This window comes from Epinephelus lanceolatus, chromosome 2 (genome assembly GCF_041903045.1).
Source record: "Epinephelus lanceolatus isolate andai-2023 chromosome 2, ASM4190304v1, whole genome shotgun sequence".
Taxonomy (NCBI): Eukaryota; Metazoa; Chordata; class Actinopteri; order Perciformes; family Serranidae; genus Epinephelus; species Epinephelus lanceolatus.
In genome coordinates, this window is record NC_135735.1 from 27,089,978 (window position 1) to 27,108,955 (window position 18,978).

An 18,978-nucleotide genomic window follows, 5' to 3' on the forward strand; every position below is an offset into this window, starting at 1 on the left:
TGTATTAAAAATGTTTATATTACAGTGAAAACCACTTATAGTAATGATGGTTACAGTCCAAAATGATTAAAAAAGCTTCGGACAGAATCATTCACATACGAATGCTGTTTAAATAATTTATAGTGATCAAGTAATCCTCTTACAGTTTCCATTTTGAGTTTTGTCATACATGACAAAATATGGAAACAGTGAAAAACGCAGTCTCCTTGAAGCTTATGGCTGAGGGAGACAGAAGATGAATGCACACAGGGACAGCACCTGTGGCTGAAACCATCCTTGTGAAGTGAATCTATAATGCCCCTTTAATGCCAATGTAATAAAACAGCTGTACTGTATTGTGAAAGTCAGTAACGTTAAGTAAATAGTGAAGCTGTCCGATTCATCACCTTATACTCATGTAATACCTACAACATAAACGTCTGACAGGCAGTCGGAAAGGAATGCAGATGAGATTCTTCAGGTGCATTTCTTTCAGTACCATCATTAGCAAATTAACATGATATGCTAACAGTCAATTTTTCTTACCATAGTATACAATTTACATTATATATTTATAATAATTTATATATATATATATATATATATATATATATATATTTATACAACAGTGCACCACTGCAACCCTGTTTGTAGAAAAAAGGAATCAGTATGCAGTGTGGAGGGCACAGTTTATGTCCAGTAAGCCATTAAACTAAACATGCACTGCGTGTGTGTACACTTAACCAAAGTGTTTGTCTTGGGCGTGAGAAAAAGTCACAGCAGCCTTAAGTGAAAACTGCTTAAGAGCACAGGATCTCAAAACACCAGGTATTAACACTGCTGAACTGACACACAGGACATCCTGTGTGTGTGTGTGTGTGTGTGTGTGTGTGTGTGTGTGTGTAGCTCTCTACTTGTGTACCGTACCTCCTTTCAGATCAGCCGACGCTCCGACATACTGGAAGTTGTCCATGTTGATTACATCAATTATCGGAGAAACTACTCTGGTCTTGTCCTGAGAAGGAAGCACGGAGACAAAATATTTCATCAGAGCGTTTTCAACAGACTTTGGATGGTAATAACAGGAAGTGTGGTGCATTGATAAAAAAATGAACTAAAAGTCTAAGTTGACCATATTTTTTGTCATTTTCGAGCAGACGTAAATATTTCCCTCAGCACCAGTGACTCATGTTGTTTAGTTTATGCTCTGCATTTAGTTTATCACTGTGTTTATGAAGTGTAACTGAAAGTAAAGCCGCTCTGTCTCTTCCACACTAAATCACTCCCACAGAGCCACATCACGCAGGAGTTTGGAGACAGAATTGCTCAAGTGGCCACAATGACAACAACAGAACAAGCCTCCAGGTACTGACTGAGTTTATTTATTTTGGGTTGAAACCTTTTGATATGACACACGAGGTTACACCCACACAGACGGCACTTCTTCTGATTTCTGCTTTGTATTGAGTGATTCATTATTTAGAAGTGCAACTAAAGCAAAGAAAAGCAAAGTCAATTACTTTGACAGCAAAATGTTTCAGATTTGGCTCTGGGAGCTTATTAACTGGGGAATGACAAAACACCACGTTTGGGAGGATCAAATGCAGAATCAGACTATTTTCAGACACATCAGATAAATATTTAACAAACAAGCTCCATTTTACACAAAGTGCCCCACTTCTGAGGTTACGTTTAATCAAGAAGTTCCCTCTCAAGTCATTACTAAGAGACTTCACTTTAAATATCAACACGCTGTTAATCTGTAATAGAGTTTATTCTGTTTAAGGATTTTCCTTTTACAGCTCGCAGTAGTTAGAGAAGAGGGAAACATAAACCTGAGAGAGGTCTGTTGTTTTAAATCAAATAAACCTGCATCTCTATCCAACTGCTCTGACACTGGACTGTTATTATCCCAAAGGATAAATCGCATCCCGCTAACTAAAAGAGACATCCAGGGCACCCGACCCTCGGGAGACAATTTGAAAACTCAACAACTAAATTGACCACTTTAGAGCATTCTGAAACACACATCTTAGTCATCAAAACTTTTAAAACCTCCGATCTGAGAGTTCTTTCATTCCTGTTCTGTTTGGTTTGGTTCAATTGAACTCAAGTTCGTTTGCCCCCTAAGTGCGGTTCATTTGGGCAGGTGTGAACACAGCAATCGCACTCGGGTGTGCAACAAAGCAACCGGAGTGAGACCTTCTTGAAGAGGTGGTCTTGGTTCAGTTACAAACGAACTCTAGTGTGGTTCATTTGTGGTAAGAATGTGTTCTGACCACACTGGTTCAACAAGCATGTGCATGTTACAGTCCTGGAGGATTATTAATGTGCACCTCCTCCTGTACTGCCTTAACATGCACATTCAGCACATCCAATGCATCAAAACATTGTTTTCTAGTTGGAGCCGCACCTCATTTTCAAACTGTATGGTTTGACTAAAATGAACAATGACGGCAATATAGTCCACGATGAGCAGCGCTAAAATCAACCCGCGTAGTTGTCCCTCCATTGTGACATTAGAAAGTGTCGCATTTATCTTGCCAAGTGTACTCTTCTTCAACATTTTGTTTACTTCCTGGATTTTTCCCACATGGAAAATTCTGACCAATCAAGAGCAGCTTTCTCACACAAGATATTTATATATAACATGAACCAACTCCAGGCAATTATGCAACTTTGTAACAAAATCAGTCGCTGATTTGGACCAAAGCAAGACAACTTTAGGTCTGAAAGCACCCTGAGTGCCATTTTCGGGGACTAGCATATAATTGAAAGCCACAAGGAAAAAGTGTACATACACTTCGACATTTTCATGACATACTGCAATAATTTATGAGATCGTATGACATACTATACTATGACTTTTTTATGACATTTGTTTTGAGATATTTCATTTCTTTTATATTCTATATTTGGCAGCAGCTCAGTCCATAGGGACTTAGGTTGGGAACTGGAGGGTCGCCAGTACAAGTCCCCGTCCAGACCAAATATGGAGCATGGACTGGTATCTGGGAAGGTGCCAATTAACTTCCTGGGCACTGCAGAGAGGCCCTTGAGCAAGGCACAGAACCCCCACCTGCTTGGGGCACCTGTCCAGGGCAGCCCCCTCGCTCTGACATCTCCCCATTTAATGCATGTATAGGTCCTGTTTGTACATGTGGGTGTATTTCGGGCCTGTGTGTGTATGACAACAGGATGAAAAACTGAATTTCCCCTCAGGAGTTAATTAGTATAATTAAAAGATTGAAAATGAATTTCATTTTTTGTTTTACTGTCCTTTGTATCACGACCATAGGCAAAGGCTTTTCTGTAAAATTTTATCTGAAGATGGACCGGATTTGTTTTCAATGTCTGATGAAGGCAGACTCCACTATTTATTTTCAGAAAAGGTATTCCTATTAGCTAAGTTCATCCAAAATGCATACGAGCAGCGTAGGAGTACACTATATGTGTGAAACACTATTACCACCTAACATTAATATGTATGTAGGTGAGAAATGTCCATGGGTATATATATGTACAGTACAGGTCAAAAGTTTGGACACACCTTCTCATTCAATGCGTTTTCTTTATTTTCATGACTATTTACATTGTAGATTCTCACTGAAGGCATCAAAACTATGAATGAACACATGTGGAGTTATGTACTTAACAAAAAAAGGTGAAATAACTGAAAACATGTTTTATATTCTAGTTTCTTCAAAATAGCCACCCTTTGCTCTGATTACTGCTTTGCACACTCTTGGCATTCTCTCCATGAGCTTCAAGAGGTAGTCACCTGAAATGGTTTCCACTTCACAGGTGTGCCTTATCAGGGTTAATTAGTGGAATTTCTTGCTTTATCAATGGGGTTGGGACCATCAGTTGTGTTGTGCAGAAGTCAGGTTAATAGACAGCCGACAGCCCTATTGGACAACTGTTAAAATTCATATTATGGCAAGAACCAATCAGCTAACTAAAGAAAAACGAGTGGCCATCATTACTTTAAGAAATGAAGGTCAGTCAGTCCGGAAAATTGCAAAAACTTTAAATGTGTCCCCAAGTGGAGTCGCAAAAACCATCAAGCGCTACAACGAAACTGGCACACATGAGGACCGACCCAGGAAAGGAAGACAAAGAGTCACCTCTGCTTCTGAGGATAAGTTCATCCGAGTCACCAGCCTCAGAAATCGCAAGTTAACAGCAGCTCAGATCAGAGACCAGATAAATGCCACACAGAGTTCTAGCAGCAGACCCATCTCTAGAACAACTGTTAAGAGGAGACTGCGCCAATCAGGCCTTCATGGTCAAATAGCTGCTAGGAAACCACTGCTAAGGAGAGGCAACAAGCAGAAGAGATTTGTTTGGGCCAAGAAACACAAGGAATGGACATTAGACCAGTGGAAATCTGTGCTTTGGTCTGATGAGTCCAAATTTGAGATCTTTGGTTCCAACCGCCGTGTCTTTGTGAGACGCAGAAAAGGTGAACGGATGGATTCCACATGCCTGGTTCCCACTGTGAAGCATGGAGGAGGAGGTGTGATGGTGTGGGGGTGTTTTGCTGGTGACACTGTTGGGGATTTATTCAAAATTGAAGGCACACTGAACCAGCATGGCTACCACAGCATCCTGCAGCGACATGCCATCCCATCCGGTTTGCGTTTAGTTGGACGATCATTTATTTTTCAACAGGACAATGACCCCAAACACACCTCCAGGCTGTGTAAGGGCTATTTGACCAAGAAGGAGAGTGATGGAGTGCTGCGGCAGATGACCTGGCCTCCACAGTCACCGGACCTGAACCCAATCGAGATGGTTTGGGGTGAGCTGGACCGCAGAGTGAAGGCAAAGGGGCCAACAAGTGCTAAACACCTCTGGGAACTCCTTCAAGACTGTTGGAAAACCATTTCAGGTGACTACCTCTTGAAGCTCATGGAGAGAATGCCAAGAGTGTGCAAAGCAGTAATCAGAGCAAAGGGTGGCTATTTTGAAGAAACTAGAATATAAAACATGTTTTCAATTATTTCACCTTTTTTTGTTAACTCCACGTGTTCATTCATAGTTTTGATGCCTTCAGTGAGAATCTACAATGTAAATAGTCATGAAAATAAAGAAAACGCATTGAATGAGAAGGTGTGTCCAAACTTTTGGCCTGTACTGTATGTATGTATATGTGTGTAGGTGGGTGGATGCATATATGAAAGCATCATTTCCTGTGCTTTCCTTTTGGTTATGTTGTACGGCTCCTTCATGTCGATTTAAGTGTCTTGTAAGCCCATGAGGGCTGGACACCTTTGGTGTATGACACTTGGAAATAAAAAACAAACAAACAACAAAACAACAAGTATATAAACTTACAAAAAAATAAATAAATTAAAGATTAAAAACACCTACTGATTCACTGTCTTATAAAGCTGTGAAAATGTGCTTTTATACTGAAAGAGTCCAAACATTCCTGTGTTACTGAAGTCACGCGCTCCTCTTTTTTCCACATGAATGTTAACGAGACACTGACTGACGGACCAGCAGCTCCGGGGGTGCTGCTCTGTAGCTGACCTCTGGCCTCTTTGTAAAAGAGGGAAGGAAAAAACTGGCTCCCCTATAAATATTAATGACAGCATCAGTACTGTGAATGTATGTTAAGCACTGTAATACAGCACATCTTTAAAATACTGAGACAGACTCTTCAGAAACCTTCTACTCTGAGACGTTACAGTTTTGTGGTTGGGTTGTTTTTTTCCCCCTTTTTTTTACATGATGACACATTGTCTGAAAACATGGTTACAACGGAACTATAAAGTGCACGCGCCCTGCTGATGGAGAATGAGCATGCCAAAAAATATAACTGAAATCAGTGCAGTTTATTAACAGTAATATATTAATGCTTTACATCCAAATATAAACAGCTGAGGACTGGTGCCATGTATTTTAGCTGTCACTTTTAAAAGACACCTGACAAGCAGTGTTTAGAGAAAAAAGGAGGTCAAAGCCAGAGCGACTTACAGAGTGTGTGTGTGTGTGTGTGTGTGTGTGTGGACGGTTTAGATTTTAATCTTTGAGCCTCAACAATCTTTGAGTATCTCTGTCTTAACATCACAACACAAAAATGTCTCTTATCCTTTGTTTTTCTTGTTGGACTTGTTCAACTTTTACTTTCTTTATATGTATGATAATGTTTCTTACTGATGTACAGGGGGGTGTGTGTGTGTGTGTGTGTGTGTGTGTGTGCTTACCTCAGCCACTCTCTCCAGTAGCGGCTCTAGCCAGTGGTCATTACATTCACAGTGAGAGTCCAAGAAGGTGAGGACGGGTGCCGTGGCGGCATCTGCACCACGAACCCTCGAGCGCATCAGTCCTGAGAGAAACGTCAGTCACAAAAAACCCAATTTAGAATGATTCAACCCTCAAACCATAAACATGGAGTGAATAATTGCATTCATAAAACAGCACTGAGATGTTCCTTTGAATAAAATAAAACTTCTTTTCTTCTTCTAACTACCTTCTCTGCGGTCGTTTCTCAGCACACGCACTTTTTCAATCTTCCCCAGCAGCGCTCCATCCTCCGCTGAAACACACACAAAGCATGCATTTACACACTGATTTTATTTGGCTTGTTTGTTTGTACAATTTGTTTGCGTACATTACTCACGGTTATCACTGTAGTCGTCGACCAGAATGATTTCTTTGACCAAGTGAGAAGGGCTTTTCTTCAGGACACTGAAAGAGGGGAGAGAGAGAATTTATAGAAGATAAAACAAATTTAAAAAAGTCCGTAAATCAAAATAGAGAAGGTTTTCTTTTTTTGAAGTGAATAACACACACCATTGACCTACCTGACCACAGTGCGCAGCAGTGCAGAGCGAGCCTCATTGTGAAAGGTGATGACAACGCTGGAGGCCGGCAGGTCTGACTTCCATTGTTTATGTCTGCAACTACACATACACACAAGAAATAATGAACACGAGGAATAAAAACACAGAAAAATGCACAAAAGCATAAATTCATACATGTGTACAGACAAATGCACACATGCACAAACACTCCTACGCACAAAAGCACACAGCTGAATGTGTGAGCAAAGCTGCAAGCTGGAACTGCTCCCTGAACACAGTCTGGATACAAGAACACAATAAATAGGCTTCAGCACACACTGAGGCGCGCGCACACACACACACACACACACACACTCAGAGAGTAATGCTCTGTTGAAGCTGGGATTGACAGGGAGTTTTGCAGACCACAGGGCAAAAATCCCATGAGATCATGTACATGTGTGTGTGTGTGTCCAACAGAGACAAATCCTGCCCCGACTTCAAAGTGAGGAACATGGGTGATAGGACGCTACATGAGTGAAGGAGCCGGGGGGGGGGGGGGAAGAAATTCTGTTGCAATGCTCTGTACATGCTATATATACATCACATGAACAAATGTGTGTGTGTGTGCATTTGAGTTCCTGTTTCAAGAAATTAACTTTCACGTATAATTTAAAGACTGCCAGCACAGAGTTTGGCCTTAGAGGCTTAAACACGTACCAGATGTACAGTACTGTTTAAAGGGACAGTTCACCCCAAATTCAAAAATACATATATTTCCTCTTCCCTGTAGCGGTATCCATCAATCTAGCTTGTTTTAGTGTGAGTTACAGAGTGACGGAGATATCAGCCGTAGAGATGTCTGCCTTCTCTCAAATATAATAGAACTAGACGGCACCCAGATTGTGGTGCTCAAAGCGCCAAAAAATACATTTGAAAAACTCAGCACTAATGTCTCTTTCCAGAAGTCATGACTTGGTTACTCAAACTAATCCACAGACCTTGTTGTGAGCAGTTTCATGTAGGAACTATTTTCTTTCTACCAAACTACACCAACCAACCATATCCACGCCGAAGGAAGAGTGCATCTACTCATGGACGAGAGGCTCGTGCAGCGTGCTCATGACAGCTCAAGATGTAAACATTAATGGCGTCCTCCTCAGATGAGCTGTAACGTTAGCTAGCTCAGTGGTGCTAGGTGAGCTAGCAGAAGATGCACGCTCCCCTCTGCCTAGTGATATGGTTGGTGGGTGTAGTTCGGTAGAAAGAAAATAGTTCCTTCATCAAACTGCTAACAACAAGGTCTGTGGATTATCTTGAGTAACCGAGTCATGATTCCTGAAAAGAGACATTGCTGTTGAGTTCTTCAAAAATATATTTTTGGCAGTCTGAGCACCACATGCTGAGTGCTGTCTAGCTCCATTATAATTGAGAGAAGGCAGACATCTCTACGGCTGATACCTCCACACTTTACAAGTCACACTAAAACAATCTTAATTCATAAATAGCCTTAGAGATAAGAGGAAAAATACGTATTTCTGATCTGGGGGTGAACTGTCCCTTCAAAGAGACCAGCACATGTTGAATGTACAGTTGAGTTGTCTGTATGCATGATGTGTGCGGTCCTTTTGTCCCTCCACCACATCTGTCAGAGCAGCCCTGGTTTTAAAACACTGCATTTAACATGCAGCTGCACCAATCTTTAGCTGACATCCTTTTGAACACTGCTGGTGCTGCTGTGTGTTAAATAGCTGTAGAAGTTCTTTTGATCTTGCGTTGAAAGCACTGATGAAGCGGCCCTGGCCTGAAAAACAAATACATAAAAAAAAAAACCAACTAGGCTGTTTCTTTTTTTTTTTTCTGGGAAAACCTTCACAATCAGTTCTGCTGCATGCTGTGCAAACAACACATCACTGCCAGATCAATAGGAGACACATCCCCGCTCTTTTAGCAGGCTAATGGCTCTGGCTGTCTCAGTTAGGTCAATATATCTGTGTGGCCAGTCCACTGCCTTTATAAAAATAGTCTTTGAATCACACAGTGTGCATCCAGACAGACACTGCAGGAATAAAGATCAGAAATTGAATACGATGTTGTGCGGGCACAGTCTGGGCCGCGTGCTCTTTTCTTTGTGTCTCAAGTAAATTTGCAGCTCTATTAGTTTCATTCACAAAAATGTAGAGTGAAAACAATATAAATTCTACAATAGTTTGTCTGTATTTTGGTATCACATTTAAACTCCTAATTCATTTTGAGTGAGGCATTAAGATTCCAGTCACATCTGTGTTTTTCCCGTGTGTCTGTATAAGACTTGTGCGACAGGTGACTTGGGAATTTTGTTAATTTACCTGAAGAGAAATTTGGTGAATGCCACAAATTCTCTTCAATGGCTTCTACGTGCCACTTGAGAACAATTCTGTTTGTACAAGTGGCTCTTCTATGAGACCCGTATTGTTTGTTTAACAGATGCAAGCAAGCATGTTCAGTATCGCATCAAAAATAGGCATTAAATGTATTACACCTTGCTAGAAACTAAAAACAGCAATTGCAGTGCGACTAATCCTCCTGCTCAACACTAAAGTGATCAATGTTTATTTGTATCTTTAAAGAAAATTACTTTAAACACCCTAAAAATTATCCTTGAGATGAAAAACTTGCCATGGTGCCTCTTAAGAACAGGTTGAGGCACAGCCAGAAAACAAAGCCTGTCAGAGTGAGGACGTATCCCTCTTACTCAGAACAGGTTCAGTGTGTTTTGGCTCAACAGATGAGTCAACCAGTCAACGCACTCAGAACAGAGTTCACACACAGACCCATACACCAAATTCACTTCACTTTCCATGACTTTTTGACTTGACCTTTTTTTTGTTTGGTGAAATTACACGGCTCGAAATAAACATGTCTGGATTACGCCTCAAAATGAGCTGATATCAGTAGCATTCACAAACATTTAGGAGAGCTCTCCGAGAGCTCCTAACTTGGCATAAAACATTCTAGTAGCAGGGAGTCCAAGCTAAGGAGTGATTAGGAAACTCTGAGCAAGAAAGGGACAGAAACGTTTATCTTAGTGCGGAGGTGTGGTTGACACTGTTGCTAGGTATGAGGCATCCTCTTAAAGGGTGTGACTGATTGCCCTCTCGTGAGCCTGTAAGGTGTGGACACCCGGTGGAAATGAACTGCGTCACAATATGAGGCTGTGAAAAAGCTGTTACCGTCAGTGTGATCACTCTGCTGATGGAAGGCTGCAACAGACTCAAGTCATCAGTGCTGCACTGCTGCCAAATATCTGAGTGTGGTCATCACTTTCATCTTAGCATCACGGCGTTATTGCACTGGGTTGGAGATGTGATCCTTCTCTAATGAGATCGACCACAAACATTATCCCTGCACAATCTAATCTGCAGCATTTCATTATCTCGCTGTCATTCTCCCACCTCTTTGTCTTTACACCATTTTCTCCTCTGCTGAAGAAACTCTGAAGCACTTTAAAAAGTCCTCCACATTACTGCTAACAGTTTTTAAACTTGGGAGCTCTCTTAAAACTACAGTTGGTAACTTTTATGAAAATAACTGTCATATTTGCGGCAACTGTCACAATAGTCTGAAAAATAATCATGTCCCTTCTCCTCTTCCCACTGCCTCTATTGGCGCCCACTAGAGTCAGACCGCATGTCAATCATTGCTCGTGAACTGCAGTCAAACTGTCAAACTAGGCAGTGCTGATGAAATATGAATCAAGATTCTGTCACTGCATTGCCTTTTTCTCACCTCAAATGTTTTCAGAGACATAATTTATTGCACTGTTTAGCTGTAAAATGAGAACGTTTGTGACCTGGCTGCCATGTAGGAAACGGTCAAGTGCAACACTCACCTAGGAGACCTACTTTTTCATTTAACAGCTAAACAGTAAACTAAAATTCATTCATTTTCTGAAACCACTTATCCTGTAAGGGGTCATGGGGTGGCTGGAGCCTAACCCAGCTGACACTGGGAAAGAGGCGGGGTACACCCTGGACAGGTTGCCAGACTATCGCAGGTTTAAAGATTATTTTTTGGGCTTTTGCCTTTAATGTACAGGACAGAGTGAAATGGGGTGAGAGAGAGAGCGGGGGGGGCCATGCAGCAAAGGGTTGCAAGCCGGAGTTGAACCTGCGACCGCTGCAGTGAGGCATCGCTTCTGTACATGGGGCGCCGGCACTATCCACTACACTACTGACGCCCCGGACTATCGCAGGTTTGACACAGAGACAGACATCCATTCACAGGAAGCCGGAGTACCCAGAGAAAAGCCATGCTGGCACGGGGAGAACCTGCAAACTCCGCACAGAGGGGTTACCCCACCCAGGGGTTCGAACCCCCCAAACAGGTCTCAGAGGGTCCGGATTACCAGGACACTGTCCAGTACCCATTTTTCTTCTACTGAATCCCCACAGAGATGTGCTCTTTCTCCTCGTTTATTTTGTTTGTACGCAGATGAATGTCAGACTAATCACGCATCAAGATCTGTCCTTAATTACATACGCAGATGACTCTGTTATTGTAACCCTTCCTCATGGACCAGAATATGATCAAGGCTCAGTACTGGATGAATTTGTTAATTGGTGTGACCAATCTGTCCTCCATATTAATGTGTCTAAAACCATTAAGATGTTTATTGATTTTCAGAGGAGGCCCTGCCTTCCTGCTCCTTGTGTGATCAAGGGGAAGCCGGTGGCAGCAGTGCAGCAGTATACTGTAAGTATCTGGGCACTGTCTTAGAGGACAAGTTGAATTCTGACATGAACACTGACAACATCTGCAAGAAGGCAAACCAATGCCTATTCTTTTTAAGGAAGCCGAGGAGTTTCATTCTTCTATCATTCATTCTTTTATCATTGTCTGTTGGTTTGGTAACGTGAGCCTTAAAAACAAGAACAAGCTAGAAAAAGTGGTCAAGTTGTGCTGTAAGATCACTGGTGTTACTTTTAATAACCTCCAACATCTGTATGAAGACAGGGTCATCTCTAAAGCTCGGTCTATTGTCTCAGACTCTCAACATCCCCTCCATGTTGAGTGTCAGATGCTTCCATCAGGGCGGAGGTTTTGCCTCCCTAAATGTAGCACTCAGCATTGCAAATCATCATTTGTTCTGTCTGCTATCGCTTATTTTAACCAGCAGTAACCACTAATTTTCCATGATTTATCCCTGACAGTGTGTAATACTGGATTCTGTGTGTTCTGTATTGTACTGTCTGTTGTGTTTTATTTATGACTACTGTCTGTATCCCAAATTGCCCCCTGGGGATATTAAAGTTTTTCCTCAACTTACCTTCTCACCCAGGGTTCAAACCAGGAGCCCTCTTGCTGTGAGTCGACGATGCTAACCACTGCACCACCGTGCCACTAAAATATGTTTCTGAAAACATTTGAGGTGATAAATAGGCAATGCAGTAACAGAATCTTGATTCACATTTGATCAGCGCTGCCTAGTTTGACAGTTTGACCGAAGTTTACGAGCAGTGATTGACATTATTGACAGCAGCGGTAGCGACTCCTCGACTCTGATTGGTCATCAGAAACGCTACACGGCAACAGATGAGGCAGAGGAATGGGACTGTTTCACAGCTTATCTGTCTCATGTCATTATTTTTTTGTAAAAGTTACCAACTACAGCTTTAAGGGCTAAGATCCTCTCTGAATAACTTTTATCTTTATGAGGATCTTGTCTTAAAAGTGAGGGAATATTCTTAGAATTCCATAATAAGGAGCGACTCTGTGCACTAGAAACCTTTGTGAATATGGCTCAGGTCATCTGAACTCATGATCTAGTCAAGGACTCATTTTAAAATCATTTGACACACTGTCACTATATTAATCTACAGCGAAAAGGTCTTGAGGGGACAGTTTGCCCCTTAAGTACTTTACTTTTATGTATTTATGCTAAGAAAACAGTCCACAGGGAAAACAAACAAACAACAGGTGAGAGCAGGAGCTGTGGGATGTGACAAGACTCTGCTCAGTGGAAAAACCTGCCAAACTGGGAGAGCTTTAAGGCAAAATTATTTTAACTTTACAAGGACTGAAACGGCATCATGGATTAAAATAGGCAGTTTATTTTCTCTGCATGACCAATATCCTGCATAATAACTAGGGAGGCAACAAGAACACTTGGCAGACATGAGAATCGAGCTCACTAAAAAGTAATATTCTAATAAAGGGACCCGACAGATACAGCGCCATGATTTATTTTTGTCTCCTCATCCCTTTAACAAACAGAACAATCGACAGCCACTACCAGGGGTTTGTGTTATGAATGGAGCAGACAGTCTGCTCTGCTGCTACTTCCTGGTTTCATCTGATAGACCACAATAGAGGGAGTTTCCAAGAGATCTTATCCTGTCTGGTACCAATTAGTCAAACAGACAGACTGCAAAGGACAGCGTGTTCACACACAATTACACATAAACAATGAAGGTTAAGTGGGACGGAAAGACACAGGCAGACTGTGTAATGGCAGAGATACATACTGGTCATGTCTTGTGTCAGGCACGGCTCTGTCCATGCGGAGTTTGTCGCTCTCCACCTGGTTGAACTTGTTCCTGGCGTATGGATCCTGACCTGGTCGCACCACCGTGGCACCGACGTACAGATCCTGGTCAAAATCCTGCCAGCGGACCTTACCTGAACACACACAAATATAACGTAAAACATGGGCCTATATTTGGGACAGGCGTCTATATGGAACCAACTGTTGCTCAGCAAAGACCAGGAAATACAATCAAATTGTTTATTTAAAGCAGTATGAATATTACTTGTCTAAAAATTAGGCTTTGAATAACAAATCAATTATGAATCATTCATCACAGCACATTAGAGAGACAAATCGTTACGACACTCATTTTACAGCACTCAAGGATTATGGCACCCAGCATAAGGACACTACACACTTTTTGGGGGGTTTTTTGGGGAGTTTTGCCTTATCCGCTGCGAGGGTCCTAAGGACAGAGAGATGTCCTATGCTGTAAAGCCCTGTGAGGCAAATTGTGATTTGTGATATTGGGCTTTATAAATAAAATTGATTGATTGATTGATTGATTTATCCTGTAAAACAGTAGTCATGGCTTGGATTAATTTTTATGAACAACCCTTCTGAGTCTCTTGATCGGTGCACCCTTACAGACTAAAGGAGTATGAATACCTCACTGGGGTATTGAGCAACTGACAAATATTCTGACTTTATGACAGCTTCAGTGGAAGGGAGTCACCACTTTTTTTCTCCATCATGCCAGTAAACCTGAATAAATGACACTCTAGTGTTCATGGTTTGAGTGAAATGAACTGAACGACTGAACTGTGAAGTATCTAACCGAGCTAACATTGTGTAGCATCTCCATATTGACAGTTTAAAAAGTTTAAACATTTATATTTGTTTGTGCGATCTAAGCAGCTAACAAACGTTAGCTCAAGTGGGGAGCCAACAACCTGTTTTATACATCCAAAGAACTTCTATAAAGAAGAACTGCTTGGCAACCAGACTGGGCATCTAATTGAGAGAGGCCTTTATTTGTCAAAATGTGGGCTAGTAAAGGGCCTGGGCGTTTAATAGAAGTTTTACGGTATTCAGCACACGGCCAAAAAATGTCCATAGGTTGGAGGGACACACTATTTTGGGGTTGCCTTGTTTGCTTCATTTGCCACATTTGTGGTTTAACTGAGAGGATGGGTGCAAAGTAATGGCGTCAGAAATATTGATTGATTTATTTGACAGTTTCAATACTCATTTTCCACAGTTTCAATACACCAGTAAGAGCTTTCTTACTGTCTTACTGTTAATGTTTACTACACTTATTCTACTGTTCTCTAGTACTGACCGAGAAAAGAAAAGTTTTGTCAGTCTTGCTTTATTTACGTTTCAATTAAAAATGTAACCTGTATGTCCTCAATGTCAATCTTTCCCATTTATTAAAAGTGGTTGTGAATATCAATATTTCTCGTGGTATTGCATCGAACTTGGAAATTCCAGTATCCTGACAACACTGGTGGAAAGGCTCAAAAATGTAAAAAAAAATCCACATATTTCTCAACTCAAAATAAAATCCAGCACTACATGGTATTTTAGGAAAAGCAAACAAGGTGTTGGGTGAACAAAAACTGTACTGTACCAGTGTCGACAGGTTACAGGATTGATTTATACACCGTTTTAGCCTGTACTGTAATTTATGCTATGGATGAAGAGCAAACGGGGGAAAAAGTAAATTCTCATTCCTTCTTTATGTTTCACCTTTTAGATAAATACTAAAGCACCACAGAACAAGTATGCCCAGGTTTTAATGAAAAAAAAAACCCCACCACATTTTCCATGCAACTCTCTGGTGAAATACTTATTAAATAAACACAGCATATCCAAAAATAAAAGCCACCACCAAACATGAAGTTTAAACCTTCACAAAAGGCTGAAAATGTGTCTCAGGAATGAATGGGATTATACATCAGTGGGAATATGAAATGTCGGCAGCAGCCTGCCTGATGCAAGAATCCTTCACGACTGACAGGAAGGAAACCTCGCTGCTTCAAGCTGCTGCTTGACAAGGCGGCAACATGGCACTGAGGAAAGCTGACATGAGATTTATGCTGCTTATATGCAAAACTGTGCACAACAGAATTCAGAAAACAAGGCCAGCTGACTTTGGTGAAGCTAGAAAACACAGAAGAGCATTTATTATGCACTGCACTGAGTTAGGAAAAAAAAATCCTACTGAATTTAGTAATTTACTACAGCCTACAATATAAGTTTAGAAAACATTATCAAACACACAGGCACACACACTCTCGGTACACGTTGTGTCTGTCTGACCAGATTACGGAGATCATTGCGCACTAAACAGAGAAAGTTGTCATGTTTAATTTCACAGTTTATCACTGACTACTGAGACACAGACACACACGAATAATAATGCAGCTAATTAGCCGGGTGCAGCTGCTATGCTAATGACTTGTGTTAAGCATATGGCAGAGTGAGATTACACTATCTCTCAGTATGGATGAGTGTGTGTATGACAGGCAGAGACAGACAGACAGACAGAGAGAAACGGAGCCTGACGGGGAGAAGAGTGTGCATGCGTCTGCCCTGACAGCATGTGAATGTGTCTGGCATGCTAATTAGCTAAAGCTTGCAATGATCTGCCTGCGACTGTATAACAACGCCTCCGAGACACTGCTGTACGTGTCAGAGTCTGTGATGTCCTTGCTGATATCTATGTTTAGTGGCAGCAAGTAATTAATCTAGTGAAATTAATGTTTCAAGTTCTCACGTTGCGAGTGTTTAGCGCAAGACTTCTCAAGAAAATCTTTCACTCTCTCATTCAATCCTGCTTTTCTTTGTTCGCAGAATCACTGAAAGCAGATTACCGCTCACTTTCTTGCTGGGATTACTCATTCAGATGTCATTTTTCCAATACCCCCTTTGACAGATACACTCTTGCAGACCCAGCTGGGGGCATGCTGTATTGGTCTATACTGGTTAAAAGTATGGTCTATTGGTTTTCACTCTCCCTTGGCCTCTCGTCACCGAGCTGTTTCCACCCACAGCTGCTGACTGCATGTTTTTGTTTGTTGCAACACTTTCTGGAAATCCCTTGATGCTGTCGTGTTTCCAACCGATGGTAACTGACAGGCAAGACTCACCCTCGATCTGTACTGAACCATGAGCCCTCCGCCCACCGGCTCAGAGAACACCAACGCTCCAAGTGCGCACACACGTCTTGTTTGATTCACTCCCTGAAAAGCGGTCCAAATAGACCTGAAAGAGCAACTTAACACCAGGCTGAAAAGCGGTGTTTCGCACCCAGCATCACTGACAGATGTGCTAAGATGTGGTGAGAAGTGTGCTTCATTGAAACTGTGGCAACACCGAACAGTGAAGTCACGGTGTTCTAAAGTACGCCTCCAATGCACTGCAGCAAAGTGAGAACTAAAAGCACTGGAGGTCAGCGAAAACCAAATTTTCAGAGGGTGCAGCGACTCTTTAAAGACGATCAATTTTAATTCAACTAAAATACAGAGTTTCTGAAATTGACAAAACAATTTTAACACAAGAAGGGCTGAAATAGGTCGTCAATTAATAAATCAATCAATCGACCGAAAAATAATCTGTAATTTTTTTGTTTAATCATTTAATCTTCTTCTTCTTTTCTGCCCATTTCTGTTTGCTATTGTTGCAAACTTAATATCTATGGATTTGGTAGTAAAAAAACAAGAAATCTGAAGATACCATCAGCTTTAAATAGCCAGTAGGATTTAGTGGCATGTAGCGGTGAGGTTGCAGAACTGAAACTTCTACTGTGTGCCTAGCTTGTAGAACTACAGTTGCTGACGGTAGACACTAGTCAGCTTGTGTTTGATTTGTCTGCAGGAACAACATGGCAGACTCTGCTCTGTATGTAGACAGAAATGGCTCTTAGGTAACGAAAACATAACAATTCTTATTTTCAGGCGATTATACACTAATTAAAACATAGATATTGATATTATATACCATTTCTGCCAACGGATGCCCCTAAATCCTACACACTGGACCTTTAAAGATCCAGTATACTCTGTCAGAAGTGTCAGTCAGACTGTAGAATAGCTTCATATCTTCCTCTTCCTTCGAGCATGGTCATTCAAAAAAACTATAAACATTTTTATTTCAGGTGCAGTTGGACAACACGTCCTACGAATTAGCTCTGCTCGAACATAACCCAATCCTTAGGTAATTGCAACAGCCATTTTTCACTTGACATTTTCAAGACTAAATGATTAATGATTAAATTAAAAGAAAATCAGCAGATTCATTTATTAATAAATCTTGAATTACCACCTCATGGTTGCATAACTCTGCCAACCAGTCAAGTTGCAATTTATATTCGTGTCTGTCCCTACTCATAATATATGCAGTGAAGATTTTAAAGGTATTTAATTAACCGTATTAAGTGTATTTTTCTGGTGAAATTAAGTCATCACTATATTGACATTTATGATTCCAATGAAGAACTTCAAGTGAGAACATGCTGTCTACACTTAGAGACTATTTTTTTATGACTTAACAGACAACTTCAGACAAGCTCAATAACAGTAAAACCAGTGAGCTTGTACCACCAGAGGAACAGTAGAGAGCACAAAGTTGTTGCCATGACAGCGGACAATGCCTCATATATGAACGTTGCTGCAACAAAGCTACAAATTCTAGACCGTGGATGCTTCACACACATCTTCAACCCGGCAGCAAAGTATCAGTCAGCAATTCAGTATCAGACCAAATGTCTCCCCTTCAGTTCCTGAGTTATGACGTTGAATAATGGCCAGACAGTTTTTGTTTAACATTTCAATGTCACAGTGAAGCTGACCTTTTGGATATAAAATGTCATCACTTCATTATTTTATTCTATCAGACATTTGTGTTCAATTTTGTTATAATTAGCATATAAATTCTTGTGTTATGGCCATAAACATGTTTTGTGAGATCACAGTGACCTTTGAGCTTTGACCACCAAGATCTGATCAGATCATACTTGAGTCAAGGTGGGTGTTTGTGCCTAATTGGGAGAAAGGTCCTCCAGGCGTTCCTGAGGTATCGCGTTCACAAAAATAAGGAGGTGCGGAGGCATTTAAAAAAAGCCTTGAACACCAGGTCCATTTGTTGCCTTTTTCCCCAGGACATTTAACGGAGCAGGTTGGTACAGTTGCCATCACAACACCTAAAAGTGGAGCTTCAGTCACCTTGTAACAGGTGGTCCTTTAAGGGTGTAGAAGACCACCCATAAGAGATGAATTCTCCACAATTCATCCACTGATGAAGACCATGAGATGTGGTTGACTGCTCTGGGAAAAGCTAGTAAGTGGTCCTTGAATTTATTTATTTGTTTTGTTAAAGTAGGATTTCTAAGGCCAAGAGGTTTTGGGGACTAGTCCGGATAATTATGTGTACCTAAGATGTCAACAGTATTCATGATTTGGGTGAAAATATATGTGTGAGTTTAACATTCAGTGTCTGATTGTACAGCAGCGAGCATGTTCGGCATATTTTGTCCAAGAGCCTTGAAAAAGAAAGCACTCTGACAAAACCAGTTCCTCAAATATTTATTTTTAAAAAGGTTTATTTGGTGCATTGCCATGTTTTAAATGCTTTACAAGATTTAAGAAATCATTGTTTTAACTAGACGCTCCCTTTTTGAGTGAACTGTTTTAA

General features: G+C 41.1%; 1 protein-coding gene across 1 annotated transcript in view; it reads right to left on the reverse strand.

Moving 5' to 3' along the window:
• The window catches only part of galnt2 (UDP-N-acetyl-alpha-D-galactosamine:polypeptide N-acetylgalactosaminyltransferase 2), an 86,291-nt gene that overhangs the window by 21,984 nt on the left and 45,329 nt on the right, over positions 1-18,978 (reverse strand). The window contains 6 exon segments of the mRNA XM_033621510.2: positions 907-994; positions 6,195-6,316; positions 6,461-6,526; positions 6,611-6,678; positions 6,795-6,893; positions 13,280-13,433. Of these exon segments, the coding sequence (XP_033477401.2) occupies positions 907-994; positions 6,195-6,316; positions 6,461-6,526; positions 6,611-6,678; positions 6,795-6,893; positions 13,280-13,433 (597 nt within the window).